Source organism: Thunnus maccoyii, chromosome 15 (assembly GCF_910596095.1).
Source record: "Thunnus maccoyii chromosome 15, fThuMac1.1, whole genome shotgun sequence".
Classification (NCBI taxonomy): Eukaryota; Metazoa; Chordata; class Actinopteri; order Scombriformes; family Scombridae; genus Thunnus; species Thunnus maccoyii.
Window position 1 is genome coordinate 19,849,804 of NC_056547.1, and position 20,602 is coordinate 19,870,405.

At 39.8% G+C, this 20,602-nt stretch overlaps 3 protein-coding genes across 4 annotated transcripts in view; 2 read left to right on the top strand and 1 right to left on the bottom strand.

Annotated features, from left to right (window-relative positions):
* Nucleotides 1–3,735, top strand: part of ppp1r9a (protein phosphatase 1, regulatory subunit 9A) — a 45,964-nt gene extending 42,229 nt beyond the window's left edge. Inside the window, exons 18-20 of one of the 2 annotated variants that reach the window (XM_042434816.1) lie at nucleotides 162–185; nucleotides 492–674; nucleotides 998–3,735. In XM_042434816.1, the coding sequence (XP_042290750.1) occupies nucleotides 162–185; nucleotides 492–674; nucleotides 998–1,180 (390 nt within the window). In that variant the 3' untranslated portion in view covers nucleotides 1,181–3,735. The remainder of the gene's footprint in view (nucleotides 1–161; nucleotides 186–491; nucleotides 675–997) is intronic. The other variant, XM_042434817.1, reaches the window with a different exon arrangement.
* A 551-nt stretch (nucleotides 3,736–4,286) lies between these two features.
* On the top strand, nucleotides 4,287–9,345 carry asb4 (ankyrin repeat and SOCS box containing 4). The gene is made up of 8 exons (XM_042435307.1): nucleotides 4,287–4,299; nucleotides 4,396–4,614; nucleotides 5,028–5,327; nucleotides 5,435–5,677; nucleotides 5,773–6,020; nucleotides 6,146–6,259; nucleotides 6,479–7,064; nucleotides 7,292–9,345. The coding sequence occupies exons 2-7, from the start codon at nucleotides 4,437–4,439 to the stop codon at nucleotides 6,665–6,667; spliced, it is 1,272 nt and encodes a 423-aa protein (XP_042291241.1). The 5' UTR covers nucleotides 4,287–4,299; nucleotides 4,396–4,436; the 3' UTR covers nucleotides 6,668–7,064; nucleotides 7,292–9,345.
* A 642-nt stretch (nucleotides 9,346–9,987) lies between these two features.
* pdk4 (pyruvate dehydrogenase kinase, isozyme 4) lies at nucleotides 9,988–20,389 on the bottom strand. Its single transcript, XM_042435308.1, has 11 exons — nucleotides 19,917–20,389; nucleotides 18,938–19,079; nucleotides 16,640–16,711; nucleotides 15,607–15,791; nucleotides 15,088–15,177; nucleotides 14,657–14,734; nucleotides 13,908–13,984; nucleotides 13,714–13,812; nucleotides 13,254–13,367; nucleotides 12,827–12,940; nucleotides 9,988–12,633 (listed from the first exon to the last, which is right to left on the bottom strand). Exons 1-11 carry the CDS (start codon nucleotides 20,032–20,034, stop codon nucleotides 12,490–12,492), a joined length of 1,233 nt encoding a protein of 410 aa, XP_042291242.1. The 5' UTR covers nucleotides 20,035–20,389; the 3' UTR covers nucleotides 9,988–12,489.
* Between the last annotated feature and the right edge of the window lie 213 nt (nucleotides 20,390–20,602).

Below are 20,602 nucleotides of genomic sequence, written 5' to 3' on the forward strand. Positions count from 1 at the left end.
CAACTCTCAAATTGGCAGAAAACAACAAGCTAAAAATGATGCACTAGTTCAGGTTCATTGTATTCAAATGTTGGCATAGGCTGCTACAGAGGATGCCATTTTGTTTCTGTTCTGTTAACAACCCAGTCTCCTTCTGTTGTTTTTTACGCTGCCACATTCAGAGTCTGGATATGATAGATGATGAGGTGAGACCGAGGCCGCAAGCCTCCACAGGATATGTGTTTTTCTGCATGCACGTCTTTATGTGTCTGTTGAGTATAAACCATTTGTCTGTGTCTCATTCCCACATATCATTCATGGCGAAGAATGCATGTCTTACAGGTTTATTTAAATTTGCTACAGAATAAAAATTTCGATTCTGTTGTTGATTTCATCGGTACTCATTAGTCATCCAGTGGTCTGTGAAAGATATACTTTTAAAGCATGATCATATACATCTATGGTAGAGTTGAAAATATCTGCTTCTCTCTCTGTTGTATATTCATGTTCAGATCCTAGATGAGGGACAGTTTTCGAAGCAGTATCAGTGGCAGAACCGCATCATCACAGAATGGACCTCCCAGCAAGTGGCCCGCTGGCTTATGGGCCTCAACTTAGAACATCATATCCCAGAATTCACTGCCAAAAATATAGATGGAGAACAGCTGCTACAACTGGATAGTGCTGAGCTCAAGGTAAGTTAAGATTTCATGTTTAATTACATACAAAGTAGATATTATCAATATCAACATACAGTGTGTGTCATTAGTAACAAGAAACACATGTCTGAGGTAATTCAGCAACAGTGATGCCATGTCATAGTTGGCACACCAGTTTATATTTCAACTGTAAAATGGTCCTACTCAGGACATATCTTATATACATATCATAAATGTTTGTCGGAAAACAATGTTGATATCAGTCTCAAAAATCCACTCTTGGTCAGGCTATAATAGAAATGTAAATAGGTAGACCAAAGGCAGGAGGATTTTTATATGTATATATAAATTTGTTTCAGGCCCTTGGAGTCACTTCTTCCCAGGACCGGGCCCTGATCAAGAAAAAGATCAAAGACCTGAAAGTTCTGATGGAGAAGGCCAAGAGGAACCGCGAGAAAGTGGAGAAACAGCGCGAGAAGCTAAGAAAGAGAGAGCTGGAGCAGCAGCAGAAAGAGGCGCGCAAAGAAAGCGCGGCAGAGTGAAGTGAATCCTTAGATCACCTCCCGCTTTACTGTAGCACCTCACCAAGTAGCATCTCAAAGAACAGAACGTCAGTAGGCCCCACAAACGAACCCTGTGGGACGCCTACTCAGTAGTTCACTAGTTCTCAGTGGTGGAGCTCCACATGTAACTGTTGGAGAGTGTTGAGTGACTTCTTCACCATGCAAATTAAACCAAAATGAGCAGTTGGCTAATAGGATGCTGCCCCTTCATTTGCCTCATTTTACACCGATCCTGTGTTTTTAGCCATGTAAGAATTTACTCGGTTTTATTTATTTTGCTGTTTATTGCTGTAAATTGGGTTTATTTATTCATCTCCAGAGTAAGTCTGTGAAACCTTCATCTCGTCCTCATCCCATATCATCTCCAGAGCTGTCTGTGTTACCCATCACAGCACCTTTAGACATAACAACTGTGTACAATGTTAAATACAGATACAAATATGTCTAATGTGCCATTTTAATAGACTTACTGTATGTATATCCTGTTCAGATACATAGATCACTGGAATCTCTCTATTGCTTTGATGAAGCATATACAGGTCGGGCCTGTGTGGTGGAATATATGAGGCAGTACTCGTGTCACACCACTGGGTGTCCCCATGCTGCTTACTTACACTACTGAAGAGGGCAACACTGGAACTTTCCAACAGGAACTGAAGTGGGAACCAACTTTCTTTGGGAGAAACATGCTCTCTCTTGACTTGCAAGAACACTGGAAGTGCAAACACTGTAAATTTAACCTCTGCACTGGCTTGTCCAATGCTCCTTACAGAATACATGTACCACACTAAAGCAGTTCTCAAAACAACAGATGACAAGGACACACTGTACTCATTGGACTGGTTCTAATGGAGACTTCAGGTACATTGTAATCATGAAATTTGTAACTTACCAAACCCATACCACAAAAACAAGCAAACAAACAAAAAAAGATAAAATGAAACTTCCTGCTTATATGCATAATGTTGCTTTGAATCCGCTTGTAACCTGCTTTTGACCTCTTTTTATATTCTCTCTCAATAACAAAGTAATACCCAGCCACTGCCTTTAGAAATTCTAGAGAAGTAGAATTTTTCCGAAATCTATCCGCTTCTGTGTGACTGTCGAAACAAATACAGTAGATTAAACATTTGTTTGTGTTTTTTTCAGAAAAATCACAGGTAAAAGTTCACCATGAAAATTACTCCAGAATACTTTGAATAATATGTAGGAGAGTTGCCATATAGATGGTTTATCTTTGTGATCAGGTAGACAGAAGAATGCAGAGGACACATACTGATATTTTGATGTTACACTGGAAATTGCACCAGATACATGCAATGTCATTTTTTCTTATGAAACCAGTTTAGTAAGACTCAAATTATTTTGATTTACATGTTAGATAAAAAATGATTTTGACTTATGTACTTTATGCAAACAGTTATTCTTGTTTTAGGATTATGAAGCTCACTGAGAGACATGTTCCCTGTGTTACTTCTTTATCATTCCCAAGTATCATTCTGTAGGTTTACAATAAATAATAGAGACAGCGGTGTCACCGTGATAGAAATGAAGGCAGCTCTGGTTATGATCTCCTTTTGTCTTAAGGACCCTGCCTGGTGTACTGTTAACAGGTTAAGAACAAGAATAAGGTTACAGATGTGTTCATTGTGACTTGATACCTCCATGGAATGCCACAGGTATCGATCTGATATTGATCTGTTATTGTTATTATTTATTTATTTCTGTATTTAATGAAGCAACTGACTATTGTTTATGATAACATACGCAAAATAAGAGTATTATTAACACCTAATGATGATTTATCCAGAATTGTATGATTACTTTCTTTTGCCAAAACCTAATTAAAACTGTTAATTAAAAGTGATTTATATTCAAGTAAACTGTGAAGGATTTAAGGCTTGGAAATGCAAAGCAAGAAGAAAACACATACTCCCATTGTGCTTGTGGTTTTAGCCTTCCTCTTATACAACCATAGTGCTGCTCCAGTGCTACTCCAATAAACTGGTCATGATGTGTTCTTACGAAATATTTTTTAACACTTGAACCTTTCTGTGAATACCCCCACCCTGTCAAGTCAGTCAGCAGACTGCACTCTTTTGACTCTTTTTGTATGTATAGTAAAACACTGAGAGCAATATGCTGTAAGAATCCTAAAGAAGCCTTGTTTTCTATTGTGTCAGTGTGTGTGTGTGTGTGCGCACAGTAATTGGAGGGCTGAAGAGGCTCAAAGGTCTGACCTGAGCCGAAATGTGATTTCAGATCTTTTCTATGCGCTTGACTGAGCTTACCTGGCATGATGAAACCAACGTACGGATGAGACCCTGGTGCTCCTGGCAGGCAAAAACACAAGCGTTTGAGTCATGTCAGGAAGGGGCTCACTGGACGTTTGTCTTTCATGTATGAAGAGAGCAAAAAGATAATCACCACACAAACTGCTAGCCATGCTTTCACTCTTTTAAGAGCTGTGCTTATTTTCCTCCTCCTATTTTGTCATTACCTTTGCTCTCTTTTTCGCATTCTGAAAAGTTTGAAAGGGCAGCTACCTGTCACACTGAATAAAATGTGCAGTCACTGTCCATACTTTCGTTTCCTCTTTCTTTCACCTTTCCTCTACGTAGTTTTAGTGGTCATTTGCAAGCCAGAAACAGATCAAAAAGGTGCAGAACAATTGGTGAGAGTGCACGAAACTCATATTATGTTTTCATTCCCTCATGGTAAACCTGTTACAACTGGCACTGATAGTTTACATCATTGAAAAACAAATAATAATGGGATGCAGTTTAGTCATATGAAGATAGACTGTGCTGTGACTGTGTGTTATTTTTAGCATGTGACCCTCCACTACAAGGTACTTTTCTCTTAGTGGACCTTCCAGCAGACTGGCAGGCCTAGAGTCAGCCACAGTCAGCTCTAGCTCTCCAGTCCCTCCCTCTCCCCTTTCTATTTATGCTCAGCCTAATTTCACTCCAGAGCTATTTTTTCCCTCCTTGTTGTCACTTGTTGCCCCTCTTCTACTACTTGATCTCCGTCTTCTTTCCTGATACACCTCCCATACAGTAGCTGATGGATGGAATTACAGAGGCCTTCCATTGTGGGTATGCTTGACTTCTTCATTATCACCATTTGTGCATTCTTTTCCAATTTCTTCTATGCTGTGTGGAGAGCATTAGTGTCTGAACTAGGTGGTTTAGCTAAGCCACATGTGGAACGAGGCCCTTCTCTCAGGGTGGTCATGGAGGAGCTGAGCCCCAGACAACTGGCTGTAAAGCAGCTGAAGCAACGCTTCTTGAAGGCCCTACAGGCCAACAACACTGAAGAGGTCCTCCAGATTCTCCACACCAACAATCTAGACATTGACACTGTGCTGGAGGTGGAGGACCCCAGCATGGTTCTGGCCTCCTACAAACAAGGTAGGGGGAGAGAAAGTGGGCTGAGATTGATCCAGATTTCTCCTGCAGCAGTAAAATGACTGATTGTGAATGGTTTATGTCACAAGAGGCCCAGAAAGATGAGCTGCCATGTAAATCCAAATTGGACTGCAGACAATTCGTTCTGTAGTTTATTCACTAGGTGGTGCTAAACCTCCATGGATTCACAGCTAGAAATGACTAGAAACAGTCTAGACTGGGTGTATCACAACATGTATCCTCAGGCTGCTTTGTTATGAACATACTGCAGTACAATATCCTTAGCCATCATATAGTATCTGTAATATTATCCCTATACCTGTGCCTATACCTATACCTATGAACATGGAAATCTACTCTAGCTTTAGCTTTTACTGTCACAGTGAAACACTTCTTGGTTGTCTGATTTGATACAGGATATTGGCTGCCAGGCTACAAACTGGAGAGTTCCTGGGCAATGGCTATTCATGTATGTGTGATGTACAATGCTGTGGAGACAGCACTGGTGCTCCTTCAGAAAGGTGCAGCTGTCAACGGTATGCCCAATGGGAAGACACCATTGCATGTGGCCTGTGAGGTCTCGAACAGCGATTGTGTGGCCTTGCTTTTAGCCCATGGGGCAAAGATCAGCAAACTGTCACTGAGCGGACACACACCACTGCACTACTGCATCACCAGAGAGTCAGTGAACTGTGCCAAGCAGCTCATCCTCAAAGGTCAGGAGGCAAGGATGCATGGATAGACCAGTAGATGAATGAAAGCTCAAAATACAGACATTGTAAAAGCCACTATAACAATAAAATAATCTTTTTTTTCCATGGAGGTGCGAAAGTCAACATGCCCGGCCACAACAATGAGGAGGACACACCGTTACACACTGCTGCCAGATTTGGTGTCCCAGAGCTGGTGAGTCTCTATCTGGCCCACGGAGCAGCTGTGGATGCAGTCAATTCGCTCCAGGAGACGCCCCTAATGACTGCGGCCTTCTGGGGTTTTGATGCCAAAGAGCAAATCTACAGCCCAGATCACCATTTGGTCTGTCGCCTCCTGCTGGACCACAAAGCAGGTGGGAGGCTCTGGATCCTTGTACATGACTTTCACTGGTAACACTATTGTCATTGCTGTGTAGCATGGAGGCTATTTACTTGCCTTCTGTTGCAGATCCCAACCTCAAAGAAGAAGACTATAAAACAGCTCTTCACAAGGCGGCCTGGAACTGTGATCACGTCCTGATGGAGATGCTGCTTGAGGCTGGAGCAGATACACGAGCCATGGACATCAATGGCTGTGCTCCCATTCAGTATCTCCTCAAGGTGACTGGTGTGAGGCCTATGGCTATACCTGAGCTATGCTATCAGTTGCTGCTCAACTACAATGCAGCACGAATCTACCCACCCCAGTTCCACAAGGTACAGACATCTGGACCAGATGTGGTTTGGCACATGTATTCGCAAATTATATGTTGATAGTAAAGGAAAATTCTTGCCAGATTCTTTTGTTGTACCATGTACCATTGGTGTGTTGTTTTGTGCAGGTGTTGCAGTCCTGTCATGACTACCCAGGAGTAGTAGAAATCATGGTGAACTCTTACGAACATTTAAAGCCAACAAAGAAGTGGAGAACTTCCATTCCTGATGACTGCTACAAGGTAATACTAGGATGTAATGGATAGCATGAAGTGTGTTTAGAGTAGATTCAAGTAGGTGGTAAAAAGTATCCCAACTCTCCTTTTCGTTTTTATCTAACTGTTTTATAATCAGGGAAACTAACACCAGCTTGTCCTGGTTGTGAATGGTAAAAATTACTTTCCTGAATACTGTTGTCTTGTTATTCAAGTTAGTCTTCAATGTTGTCTGTTTCTCCTCAGCGACATAAAGAATTCTATGACTCTATGTTTGGCGTTTGCACCAACACTCCCCGCAGCCTGCTTCACCTTGCCAGATGTGCCATCAGAGCCGGCCTGGGTGGCTTCTGTGAGAGAGGTGTAGCACAGCTGCCTCTGCCATCTACCATTAAGAAGTATTTATTACTGAACCCTGAGGGGATACTGTACTAATAGACTAACTTTTGTACATCAAATTCAACTAGCATATGGCATGATGCTTTATGTCACTGGATGATTTCAACAGGAACATTCACTACATCTCTGCAGACTGTGGAAATGGAAAATGCTGCTAGCTGGAGCTGACACTAAGTGCTGTGCCTTTTTTTTATTTTTTCCATGCACACCACTCCCAGAGGCTTTGGTCTGGAGCGTACAGAGCATATTGGGGTGTAAGAATATCTTGAATAAATGTGTCACCAAAAGACAGAAATCCCTCTTTAGTGTTTGACAGTAAAGAAGAAACTACATGTAAGCGCCATCTCTGCTGGAGTGGAACCCTATTGCCATGACTTATTATGAAACAGATTTCCACTATTACTGTTCAACCATGCAGACATTTGGGACACAGGTAAGAGATACTGCAGTGCCAATTATAATAATAATAATTTATGGTGAATGATTAACAAGTAATGGTATTTGCCTGCTGGAGTGGAACCATCAGCCCGTCCACAACCTTGTAATCCTTCTTGTAATTTTATATGTATCAACTTCTACAGAGGTGTTTTTTTTACATACTTTAAAGTGAAAAGATTGTTTCTCAGTAAATATCTTTTTCTTTTGTTCCCATCTGTGCAGTGTCTCTCTACTACAGTGCTGCCTCATACTTTAGAGGATCCAAATCTACCTGGCAACCAGCCTTAATGCTTGAACTGCTCATGCTCTCCTGATACTATTTGCAGAACAAACACTTGACAAGCCACTCCTCAACAAGTGATTGTTTTTCCAGTGGACTGCGCATGGACGACTTAACAACCTAAAACCATACACAAGAGAGCAGAGGTCACTGTGAAAAGTGTGATAGTTACTTAATATCCTCATCATGACTTTAAATTTGAACTGCTTCCATCCTGAGTTCCATTCAAAGTGAACTTTCGCTATAAAATGGACTGTAGGTTCTCAACTAGAGGAAGATCACTTTGAAAAGTCTCAAGAAGACCTTTAATTCTCTCTGGAGCGTGTCCTGGTCCATTCATCCCAGTCACAACTGCGTGCTGTAATGGTGTGAGTGTCTGTCTATTTTATCTAAGTGTTAAGTCCAATTTAACAAGGGGAGATTATACCAGTGGACTATAGAGGGAAGCACTCATCAGGCTGAGACTGACTGGAGAGAAAAGGGGCTGCTGAGCTATTAGTCTTTTTGTTGGAGGAGACACCAAAGCGGAGAAAATGAACTGGCAGCTTGAGGAAACATTAAGAATAAGGCTGCTCAGCTTTCGATAATGAGGGCTGAATTAGGATGGGAAAAAGGAAATGGAGCTTTTTTTCTTTATCCCCAGTCCACAGATGGAAAGAGTTACTAAAAATGGATGAAGTGTTACTAAAAAGTTCTGACTGAGACTGAGAGTTTTTGCAAGCAACATTTCAAATACTGGTTTAGAAATGATCTTTGGATTTGTTGGTTTTAAATATTTCTAGTTTTCACATTCTTTAAACAATCACAGTATATGGTGATCTGCATTGATCCAAATATGAATACATCACATCTTTTTATAAATGAATGAAACTCCACATAGATCAGTGACTTCAGCATGTTACCACAGCTGTTTGTAACTGTGGTGTTGGTTTAATCATTATGAACCTTCTGATCCATAGGTCACACACATACAGTAAACAGGTGTGTCTGAGGGGTGTCAGAATGGCTGATGTTTATACCTTAACCAAATATTTAGTTATTGTATATAACAGTACATGTAGGTTATTATTGGAGGGGACTGCTGGTAGAAATATTTTTCAATTAACAAACACATCTCCATTTTAGTGGGATGTTGTTGTGTCAGCATGTCCATATTTGTATGACTGCACAGTCTGTGGCACACACAGGGTGACATAGTGAATCAGTGATTGTCAAATTCAAGGCTGGTGGCCTTAAATGAACTCTGTTATGCTGTGCAGGTGTAACTGAATGCACTAATACCTAGAAGCTCACAGATCCAGTGGTGCTGCATCCTACTAGGTAAACACGTTAACTCAAAACAACTCAAGGGTGTGCTTTAGTTCCAATTTCACATTTAGTTATTTTACATTTGTGCAGAATAAATAAATAGATTACAATTTTGTTTAGAAAAGTGTATGTTTACTTTTAAGCTGAGATTTTTTTATGACATGTTGATAAAAGCCTACACCGCAGGTATTTCAGAAATCCAAGCTCCAAGCATGTGCACCAGACATTTGTTGAAAGGGAACATTGAATGACTGAAGGGTCAGACTGCACTCCCTGAACTCTTAAAATAAACCAGTCAGGCAGAGAGAGAATACACCATTAAATCACACATTATCATGATGGGAAAGACAGTTAGATAATTCTTAGTGATTCTGACATTGTTGTCTTTTTTTTACTTTTCATTCCTTACCTTTGAGAATGAGCTTGCATGACGCTGTATTTGTAATGTTGCCAAGGCAAAGACAAACAGGAGGAGTAACAAAACCAGGACAGGCTGCGACATGTGGGCATGCTAATGAAGGGGCAAAACAGGGCAGGACAGCCTGTTCTCTGCCCCTATTGGCAGCCAGCCATAAAAAGCCATTGGACTGTATCTGCTGCATTGACAGACAAACAAAGCAAATTTTCCTAAAACAAGCTGTGGTGGGAGGGGAGAGAGTCAGGAGGACAATAAGGGTGGCAACAACTTCCAGAGATTTTACAGAGGACACTGGCACATGGAGTTGTTTACTTTAAAGACAATATATTGCAGGTTGCAGCCTGCTGTCTGTGCAAACAATGAGGGAATAGTACATGATGAAAAACAGGTGAATTAGTTTAGCTTTACAAATTAAATTTCTAAGGCTTAAAAATTTAATATTTTTTAAATATTATGTTATGTAGTAAACATTCATAATTACATACAGGGATGTGTTTTATCAGTCCTTTCCTCAGCTTATAACCAGACTCAACTCAGATAATAAACCATTTAAAACATCTGGGTAAAACATTTTCCAAGTATGCAGTATACTTGTAAATTCTTTCACATACTGTAGTATTAAGATTGTTTCTTCCCTTAGTGCTATTTCATATTATTCTTTTGGTTATTCTATTATTATTCTATTATTGTTATTCTATTGGGTTTGGTTAGATGACTGTGAGAACTTCTTATCTGGCCAACTGAATCAGAGAATAACATAGGCTTGTTTATTTATGTTGATAGCTGCCTTCAACAGTTGCACAGTTCAACTGATCCTTCAGTTGTTGCTACCAATTAACACATTAACAATAAGCGACTACAAATGCATCATGTTCATCAACATACCAGACGAACAAGGCAGAAGAAACGACGTATTGAGAAGTGACGTGAGATTTTTATTTTTTACATTTACTGGTCCTTTTTAGTGGTGAACCACAACTTCAGTACAGTAACACTTGGCCTTTGAGTGATGTTACTACAGCATGAAATGTCAATTGCTAAACATTGACTTCAGAGACAATCATAAAAATCTAAAACTTGTGAAATTATTATTTTAATAGACATTTGATTTTTCACTGCAATTCTAATAGCTTAAAAATAGGCAAAGGTGGACTTAAGAAGTAAATTTTAGGAAAGTATGACTGTTGTGTAATGAGGAGATGGAACATGTGTTTTTTTTTTAGTTAAGTTTTTTTTTTTTTTTTTTTTTTTTACAGATAACGCAATATCTGTAATACAGCTTGCAAACAGCAGTAACTGTTGTACTGTTTCAGTGTCTGAGCACCTGTCCATGTTGTTCATATGTGTCTCTTACACTGGACTCTATGTATAATTTTATCAGATACAGATAACATGCTACACAAATCTGAGTATGATGCCTCAAAGTATGTCATATAGTACAGTACTGAAGCACAGTTCCCTGCAGTACAACATACAGGTTTAACACGGGCCTTCAAACCCTGTAGAGTAGGTAGTAAATAAGTATTTAAACAATACATGTCATTACAAAGCACTTCGGTGATAATATCCCATTACCATCAACATGTAGAGATCCACTGTGCAATTATACACTGTTACTCTTACAAAGCACTGAAAAAAGTTCATGTTGACTTTATGTCAACAGAGAAAATGTGTTGTGGAGTTCACGGCTAAATTGGGATTTCGTACAACTAAAGGACAACCCCAGAATTCACAATACTGTATCAATTATTCACAATTCAACCATACACACAAACATACATAGTAACTTCAAATATATTGCAATACTAAGTTTAAACAATTCCACCTCTCCAGAAGAGCACATATAATTTTTCCTTATGGAAACGTACATCTATCAAGCATATTTATGCTTACATTTTTCGATACACCGTCTGATATTCACATCAGTCCAAGTTTAACAAGATTAGGTCAAAACCTAGTATATGGCTAGTATATGGCAGACCATCCTCTCTTTGAGGCATTTGAACTTTTCTCTTCAGGTGAGAGGTACAGGTTTCCCAGGGCAAAGTGCAATAGATTTCCATTTTCCTTTGTTCTTATAGCAAAACGCATGCTTAACTTGCACCAAACGTAGATGTTTCCCTGCACCTATGCAGTTTTTGCTCACACTTAACACTGTAGCACTTTGTCTTACCCAATCCTGTACAAAATCCATCTTTTTACAGATTTTATTGTTATACTGTTATGTGTGTATTATCATTGTTTTTCCTGTGTTCTGCTACAAGCCAAATTTCTCCCAGTGGGACAATAAACTACTTAACTGAACTGACAGTGTATGAAATGCTAATTTGAAATGACAGATACAGGAAGTGGCAACACCCGGCCGAGGCGAGTGATGAAGTTACATCACTCACCTGACCAATGGCGTAACTTCATCACTCAGTCAGTGACTCACTCAGTCAGCTGGGGACAGACATTCATGTTTATAGGGCAGGTCCCTGAAGTCCAGCCAAAAATTATCTCAGAGTTCAACACTTAAGGCTTCGGGCAGGTAGTTTACTGACATTCAGAATCCTCGTTTAACAGGATCACATTGTATTTACATTTCTCTGAAGAAGCTAAAGACTAAAAATGGCACAACTGAGTTACATTGATGGTTAAGAGTTAATTCCTTCTTTTAGTGTCTGAAATGTTCCAGTAGTGTGAGAACTGATGATGAAATGCAGAAGTTATGTGTATGAAGCAATGCTGCAAGACAAAAAAATAAATGCCTACATGAACAAGAAACAAGAAGGAGAACAAACATTGCACCCTTTGTGATTATGATGGGACCAAACATGTTAAGCTTGAGTGACCCCACTGTAGCTAGCCTTCACTGGGCTTTGAGTTTTACAATTCAATGTAATGCAATAATAATAATACAGCCATACCAAGCTAGTCTTAATATTTTTAAATGACAAACTTTGAAACAAAATAACGAGCACCAACACAAACAGCTTGCATGCTTGTTTCACAGTGTAACCATGTTATTATAGCTAAAATGGGATTAATACTTCACTTGTTCCATTACCATCATCAGCCTGTAATGGTCATATAATAAAATGAAATGTGGTGAGCTTTTGTTGGATTAAATTGCCCCAGAGGCTGCTCTGAAATCATGCTCAGGCAGTAATAGTTCAGCTTAGTTATTTCTGCGTATTTATCTGATTCTTGATACCATATGATGAGCAATTTTCTCCTTCTAGGCTTCTTTCTTGGGAGAGAAAGGAATCCAGATTCCACATTGCTGAAGTCCAAGTCCAGGAACATGCCTTCTCCCACTTACAGTACAAGTTTATCCATTTCTCCCCACATGGACCCTCTTCTTAAATCTATTATTTCTTCATTTATTTCTATTATTTTAGAGTTTCCTCCGCTACCTCCATCAGTCCGTCATCAGCGACTCCTCTCGTAATTGCCCAGTTTCTTTGGATCCTTGCTGGGCATGCACCAGTCATCAGCCTCTGTGCTGCTCTGGTAATGCCTTAAGGCGGACTTGTTGAAAACAGGAAGTCTCTCCACTGACTCAGAGGACAGCGCCTGTGATACAGTACAGATGGGAACTAATTAGTCTGGATCCTTATCATACCAAAATATACGCAAGAACTGACAGTCACATCCAGGTTCTTTCCTACAACTTTCCATCTGTGCTTGACAAAATGTGAAATCTATATCGAGTTGGCCTTCATTGTTATTTCTGGCACAGTCGATATGGAGGTTGTGTTGTTCTCACCTTCAAATATATGACAGCTGAGGTGCCATAACCTTCCATAGAGTAGAGCTGCAGGTCTCCCTGAAAATACTTGGCATACAGACGGGAGATGGGCAGGCCATAACCAAAACCAGCCTGGAGGAAGGACGGAGGGGACGGAAAAATAACAGTTACAGTTTCTGTACAGATTAGAGTATCTGGGCCAGCTTCTAAAATATTATCACATGAAACATAAACTGTGTACTGCAGAGAGGTTGCTCATGTAAACAGATCTTCAGTTTGTCATATGGGTACAGATTTGAGATTTTACTAAACTGTATCTCATGTGTAAAATGCAAAAGCAAGCTTGAGCTCTTGCAGCATATTGTGTTCTGACTAAGACAAGAAATGACTTATGAATAAAACTGTGCAACTATAATAAGCTTTGAGTGCAACGGATTCATCTCACCAGAGGTGCGTTACGAGAATTGTCTGCGTGGACGGGACTGGGAGCTGTGGAGTACATGTAGCTGAATAGGCGCTCAATCTTCCTCAGAGGGACTCCACCTCCTCTGTCAGACATCTAAAAATAAAGGAGAGGTATGTTAAGGGTCCTCTTTGTTCTGCCAGCGGGCTCGCGTCCCGTGAACTCATCATTTGCCATTTGAACGGAATCTAAACAATGTCATACTGCGAATATCAAGTCATCAGGGCTTTTTAAGGCCTGTTCCAGTAAACCATTTCCACATGGACCCACACACAGTATTTGTAATGAGTGATGCATGGCACAAAGTGGATCTGTGTGGTAAACAGCACAGCATGTACGTCTTTGTTAGTACAGACTTAGAACACTTGTTTATCTCTAAAACCCACGTTCTACCTTCAGTGCTAAGTCGTGACATATCTTAACTCTCAGTGTCCTCATCTACCTTGATAGTGAGGTCCTCGGTGCCCAGTGAAACTCGCACTTTGATCGGGGGCAACGTCGGGCTCGTCTCATGGGTCTCTACTGTAGCTCTCATGGCGTTCTGACAAAGAACAGGCAAAGTGTATTAAATACAGAGTGAGCAGACACGGTGAAGAATAGTATACATTTGGTTTTCAGATTTGTTGGTTATTGTACCTTGAAGAGTTCGAACAGCATATGATAGAGGTGGGATGGCACGTAGACGATGTGGAGAGGCTGGCCAAGGTTTTTGGCTGTGAAAAAAAAACAACAACTTGACCATCATGTCACCCTGGCTGAAAAGAGAGGCCTCTTGGAAAACTTGGTGTTTTACTGAACTTTAAATAACTCCTGCCCCAAGATAAGACCAAAGAAAATCAACATCAGCTAGAGCCACCCATGCCAAATAAAGCCAGATAACAACTTCATTTGTCATGTCGATTTATTTATTCTAGAGCTTATCTGCCAAGAATATGATTACACTTTGTACAGTTTGTATTTAAAGCACTAGAAGATGTTCTGAATGATATACTGCAACAAAAATTAGGAACATGAATCTATTTAAGAGCATATTGTGACAATAATCACCCCATTTAAAAACATTTTCTACTAAGGGACATACATATTTCATAATGTATATATTAGTCTTTTATGCTGTGTAATCATATTATACACAGTGTTAATATAACCTACAGTATGTGGTTTAAATTAAGAATATCTAATGCTGACTGGGGCCTTCTGTTTCCAGCTAAAAGGAAACAGAAGGCCTCAGTCAAACCAACAAAGATTAGAGGGGACATCAGTAAAACTATTCTCTCACATAGATGTGTGCAGCAGAAAATATCCAGGTAAAACAAGAAAGATACAGTATAAGGCACCTGTTAAAAAGGAAGAAAGCCAATATGTAAATAGCGACATCGACTTACAATTTACTTCTGTGACCTCCATATCAGGAGAGGTCAGGTAATACTGCTCACACAGCATCTTTGATGACTCATATGCATCTACAAAGTGAAACAAAAAAACAAAAACAAAAAGCTGTGGTTGAGAAAATGAGATTCATTCTGACGATGAAAAATTACAATTCATGCATAAATGAAGATCAACACAAGCAGACGTTATATTATATCTCTTAGTTAACCAGTTTACACAACAATCAGTTTCTAGCCATACACCTCATAATAACATGTTTTCACTTCCAACTCAGTATACTGACTCTAAAAAGATCAGATAATTAAAGTCCAAACAGTCATGAATCCATGCAAACAGCGAGTGTTGCAAAAAACAACAGATAACACATCCAGGGTGTATGTCTATACATACAGCAGTACTGTAGCTGAGACAGATCACTCATTACCTTTTACTACCTCCACAACGTCACAGCTGGGATCAATGCTGCCGATGTGTTTGGGATGGGCTGGGTTCACGCTGCCCTCGAAGATTAATGCTGAAGGACGCAAAAAAAAACAATGTGTGTGACTCCAAAAAAACGTAAATGTATAGACACAATCCACTTCCTATACATTTGTGAATATTTAGTAAATTATAGTGAGTTCTTTGCAGTGGGGAATGTTAACAATAGCTGAACACTTATTGCTATCTTGCATTAACCTTTTAGTGCAAAAGAAGTGCTATACTGCTGTAAAACCATTAAGGCAAGCTGCGTGTTGACTATGCGGCTCTCTATCAGCATTTACACATCTGAGATCACTACTTGCTGCTTAATCATATAAAAATGACTTAATTATTCAGGTCAACCCTTTTAAAAGCTTGCTCTAAAGCGTTTTAACACACAGTTTAATTTAATAACATGAGCTTTCGAGTGTGAGCAACTGTGTTGATTAACTCACTGATAATCACCGAGTGCTATACTGACTGTGCTGGTTCATGAGCATGCGTGTGGAGATGCGGCTCATGTAGAAGCGGTCCAGGAAGTACTGGACGTTCTGGTTGGTGACGGGGTCCACGCCGAAGGCCTCCTTGTACTCCACCACACCCTGAGCCATGGTGGGCACCACGTTGTTGTGCCGATTACGGACGCTAACCAGAGCCTGTGTAAATCTGTGGGAAAAGACATGATGGACATATGAGCACATAACGTTTGGTATTCCACCATCTTTGTTTGGATATCCACATGTGTTTTTTTCATTTAAACATCAAGGTTTAGATATGGAAGAATTAGATCTTAAGTTGTCTAGTTGAGTCTAACATAAGATAACGTAACAAACAAATGACAAAATTCAATGATTACAATGGACAAAAAAAATCTTGCCCATTAAAAACACACACTGAAAGCATGCAAACACATACACATACATGTAAACACACACTAAGCCTACTAGTATCCATCACCCTCTCTATCCTGGAGACTTCTTCAAACTTCTTCTACTAGTGACTGCAGCAGGGTGAAGTATAATATTACTCTATTATTACAGTTATTACAGTTCTAGTAAACTGTATTTGATAAAAAGTCTACACCCGAGTCACAAACACTGTGGTGTGCTGAACAAATAGGATAAATGCAAAATTAAAGGACCGTTGTTGTGATGGTATTGAAATGTATGAATGGTTCCTGTTTGTGGTGGAGCATGTTGGATTTTGCTGAAGCAGTGGAGCAATAAAAGGCCTTTAGAGCAACACTGTAATTTATCATCTAATTTTTGACTCTGACAGTGGGCTTTAGTGGCTTTACGATAAGGTATGTGAACATGAGAAATGCACCTGCAGCTGTTTTCATTGGTTTTTTTAAGCCATCGGTACAGTTTGAACGCACATTGGATTGGTTTGAAGTTTGCAGCGCGAGGCTGAAAATAGGCAGTTAACAAATAACCAAAGCATGATTTAGGATTAGCGTCAGCAGTTACTTAGAAATCAACAAACTGGATTGTGTGAGTACGTAAATTACTTACTTTGTCAGTACGTCCTTATCATCTGGGTTTTCCTCTAAAAACTCTATAAGCTCCAACAAACTCTGTGAATACCTGATGGATGCAAAAAGATACATTTGAAAATAGAATACAGAAACATCCTCAACTCTAGTTTATTTACTGTATAACTGAATGTCAAAAAAGCTTTAATATGATAAAAATGTAATCTGTCTGGTGATTATATGTGTGAAACTGGCTCAGAATTTAAAATTCTAATAACTGTGTAACAAGGCAAGACTATAAATGCTTAAAATAACAATATCCCATCTTTATATAATAGTTGTTAATCTTATCACCGCTATTGCTTATCACTGACAGTCTTTTTATTTCAGCCAGTGAATGAAGAAGACTGAAGTGTTTGAGCTCAGTGAGTCACACACACTTGCGCTCTCTTGCAATAGAAAAAGTAGGTGAAAGTTGAACTGCAGTGTGGCTGTAATTTCTACGTGTTGGATTTGTCCCTCAACTGACCTTCACTTCTCTATTTTGGATAAAGTCCAATCATACAAACACATGTACATCTTGAAATAGACTAATACACAAGCTGTACTTTCACAAGCTTGCATTAACAAATGATAAATTAACTTTTTGCGTTGGAGAGCTCTGCGAAAGCATGAAGAGAGAGCCACGGTACAGGAGGTACATAGCTAAATATAGACAATACACGCCCTAATGTAAAGAGTAAGGGTAATGACCTTTATTGTTAACATATATTCGTGTGACTCGTAAACAAGCACTTAAACAGCGAAGACAAAAGTGATCTATATGCCAGAGTAAAGTATGTGGTGTAAAAACCAACTCAACATTACACAGAAACAAGACTGCTGTTTTGGCTTTATCAAACAAAGCATAGAAAAGCTGCTGGACTGTATTTTGGGAACTCTCCTATGACTAGCCTGTATATTTGGACTTTACAGCCATGCTAGAGGCTCTGTGAGGCAGATGTAATGTTTGACATGATCACTGTGTTTGGTTAAGCATAATAGCATGCAAACATTTGCTAATTATCACCATACACAAAGTGCAAGTGAGGGTGACAGGAATGTCATGAGATTTGCAAGTATATAAACAAAAGTTTGGACAAAATCAAACTTTGGCAAAATTATGGTGCTTAATAAAACGGCAGAGATCAAAGTTATTATGATTCATCCTCTGGGGACCATAAATGTGTGCACCAAATTTTACAGCAATCCATCTGATAGTTGTCAAGATATTTCAACACTGAACAAACAAATCAGCCTTACGGTAGCGCAGAAGATCACGAAAGTCATTAGAATGTATCCTCTAGGGACATTGAATATCACAACAAATGTCAACCTCATAGTGGCACTAAAGGAAAAGTCAGGAATGAACTAAAGTCAGTAGGATACATCCTCTGGGACACATTTCAGTCTGGACCAAAGGTTAGGCTGTCCCTAGAGCTGGAGGTAAAAGACAGGGCTTGGATCCAACATCTATCACATGCATTCGGGGAGTGTTTATAGCAACTCATAAGAACAAGTGACAATGATAACAGCTATTCTGCTGACAAGTGAACACATAGAACTGACGTAACATTATTTCACCTACTTATGATGCTTGAGCGCACCCTCAATTTATAGCCTTCCACTCTTTACACCATGAACATTATGTACCTTGATATGAGTGTGTACACGCAGATTCAAACATGTTGGTAAAGCTATACCTGTCTGTGGGTTGTGACCACTATCAACAAAAGTGTCGGCAGTGTAATGCTGGCATGTATCAAGGCGCATGCGTGCTTCAAAATTCAAAATCTATGCTGCATGTTTATGGCACAACAGAAAATGAACCGTATCACATAATCCACTGAGCTGTAAAGGCCCTTTACATAAGAATAGCATACCAGCGTGAAACGGGGACAATGTGGTCGTGCAGCACGTCGGCCTTATCTAATTTAAACACAGATCATAAGGCATGTTCCCAGATCTAGCCAGTGAGTGCACCGAGGGCATACAACCTCAGACAACATCAACAGCAATGCAGCAATGAGATCATAAATGCTGATGACTAGATGAACTTGTGTCTATACTGCATGGTATTGTATACTGAACGAGCAGCAGTGACCTTGGCTGAATAGCTAAGGTCTGGGACCCCTGAAAATAAATGACATGTCCACTTGCTTTAATGTTGTTGCAGAGATCTGCAGGGAGACTTGTCAGAAGACTAATATTTCATTATTCCCAGAGTTTGGTAACAACGGCTTTGGTACAACAGGTTACATGAAAAGGGATGTGGTGTAGTGTCGTTTAGAGACCCTACCAGCTGGTGAGGAGCTTTAAGGAAGGAGTGCTGAGGAGCTTGTCAGGGAGGAAATCAATTTCCTTCATGATGTTGGCAAGTCTGACAGGAAGCTCCTGCCGCAGGAACACAAAGGAGGTCTTCTCACATGCATTGGCTGAGCCTGCAGTCACATGAGGGGACAGAGTAAGAAAAAAAAAATCACTGAGCAAGCACCCAACTTTGACCCCATTCTGTCAAAAGAAAGAAAACACTGCTTTAGCCTATATCCTAAACATTAACCAATGAATCTGTCAAGGATCATTTCAGGACGTGGTCCTTAACTTCTTAAACTTCACATTGATGCCCAGTATTTATGTGTGATGATGTTAGTACCCTCAGTAGTAGCCATTTCATTGTAGTGAGTGTACCATTTTTTCACTTGACCTCACTGTATAAAATCACCTACTGTGACCTCTAGGATAATCATAGCCTCATGAAAGTTGACAACCACAAACTAGAGACCTAGGGCATTCACAGGATGTACAGCTTTCCTAGGTATATTGACAATAAATGGGTTTCTGAGCAGTTTCCAGAACAGAAGTGCATGCCATCCAATCGCTGAAAAATGCAGTTCTCCCAGAGATCTCCAAATGTCAAAAAGTTTTTGAAATCACAGCATTAATTTCATCTCAATGCAGAGATCAACAACACTAGCTTTTCTCTTTTCTTCTGTTAGTGTCAGTTTTTAGATCAAGTCAGACATCAAAACCAACAGTTCAAAGTGATACTTTTCATGTAGATAAAGTTACACAACATCAGCACAGGCATTAACATCTGTACACATGTGTATTTTACTGGCATTAGCTGCAGTTGTCTGTCAGTGACCTGCTTACTGCAAACTGTCAACCCAGACACAAAGACAGTAAACGTGAGTTGTGCAACTGCCATGTGAGTGTGGGGGGAAAACATTAAGCAACATGCACTGACCAACAAAATCAATACTACTGGAAACACTTACCAAAGTCAATGAACTGCTTCATGGACAAAGGAGAAGGGGAAAACTTGGAAAACCTCTCCACTTGTTTAGGGATCCCAGCTACTGAGCTGTTTTTCAGCAAAAACTGAGCGAACTTCATTTTTTCCTCTCCTTCACAGACCGACGGTCAGTGTACCAGGGACAAACTGTCCTTTCTTTCTTCAGCACACTCCAGTTTGGCAACTTTTTTTAATATCTCGCTTATAGCTGGGCGTCACACAAGAAACCCTTTCGTTACATTAACATCTTTAAGGATGGTGCCTTTGTTTTTCTCGAGCAGCTCTCTGACATCTTGGGCAAGTTGTTTTAAACCATCCAATATGCAGCTTCCGACACTGACCGTTGTGTGTATTGTTGTTGGGCGGAGAAGAAGACGGATTGACATGAAAGTCAACCAATGAGCGCCAAGATGATCCTGACTTTTTGGGAGCGTCGGGATCCTTTTACAACGTTGCTGGTCGTGTCTAGATGGTAACCCTAGGTTTGCGAAAGATCTCGCGAGAATTGTAATTTTAACCTAAATCATGATCTTTCCCTAACCCTAACCAAGTGTTTTTTTTTAAACCTGAACCTACCAGATCTTGATCATAGCGTTGCGTTTTCACATCATAAAACATCATTATTTTGTACAATGACAAACAATGCGCACAATGAAGGAACAACACGTA

Coding starts and splice junctions, on each gene's coding strand:
- asb4 (XM_042435307.1), top strand. CDS start 4,437: ATGGAGGAGCTGAGCCCCAGACAACTGGCTGTAAAGCAGCTGAAGCAA. Junction 4,615..5,027: donor TCTGGCCTCCTACAAACAAG/GTAGGGGGAGAG, acceptor GATTTGATACAG/GATATTGGCTGCCAGGCTAC. Junction 6,260..6,478: donor TTCCTGATGACTGCTACAAG/GTAATACTAGGA, acceptor GTTTCTCCTCAG/CGACATAAAGAATTCTATGA.
- pdk4 (XM_042435308.1), bottom strand. CDS start 20,034: ATGAAGTTCGCTCAGTTTTTGCTGAAAAACAGCTCAGTAGCTGGGATC. Junction 16,712..18,937: donor TTAAAGCTCCTCACCAGCTG/GTAGGGTCTCTA, acceptor TGCATCCATCAG/GTATTCACAGAGTTTGTTGG. Junction 12,941..13,253: donor ATTCTCGTAACGCACCTCTG/GTGAGATGAATC, acceptor TCCTTCCTCCAG/GCTGGTTTTGGTTATGGCCT.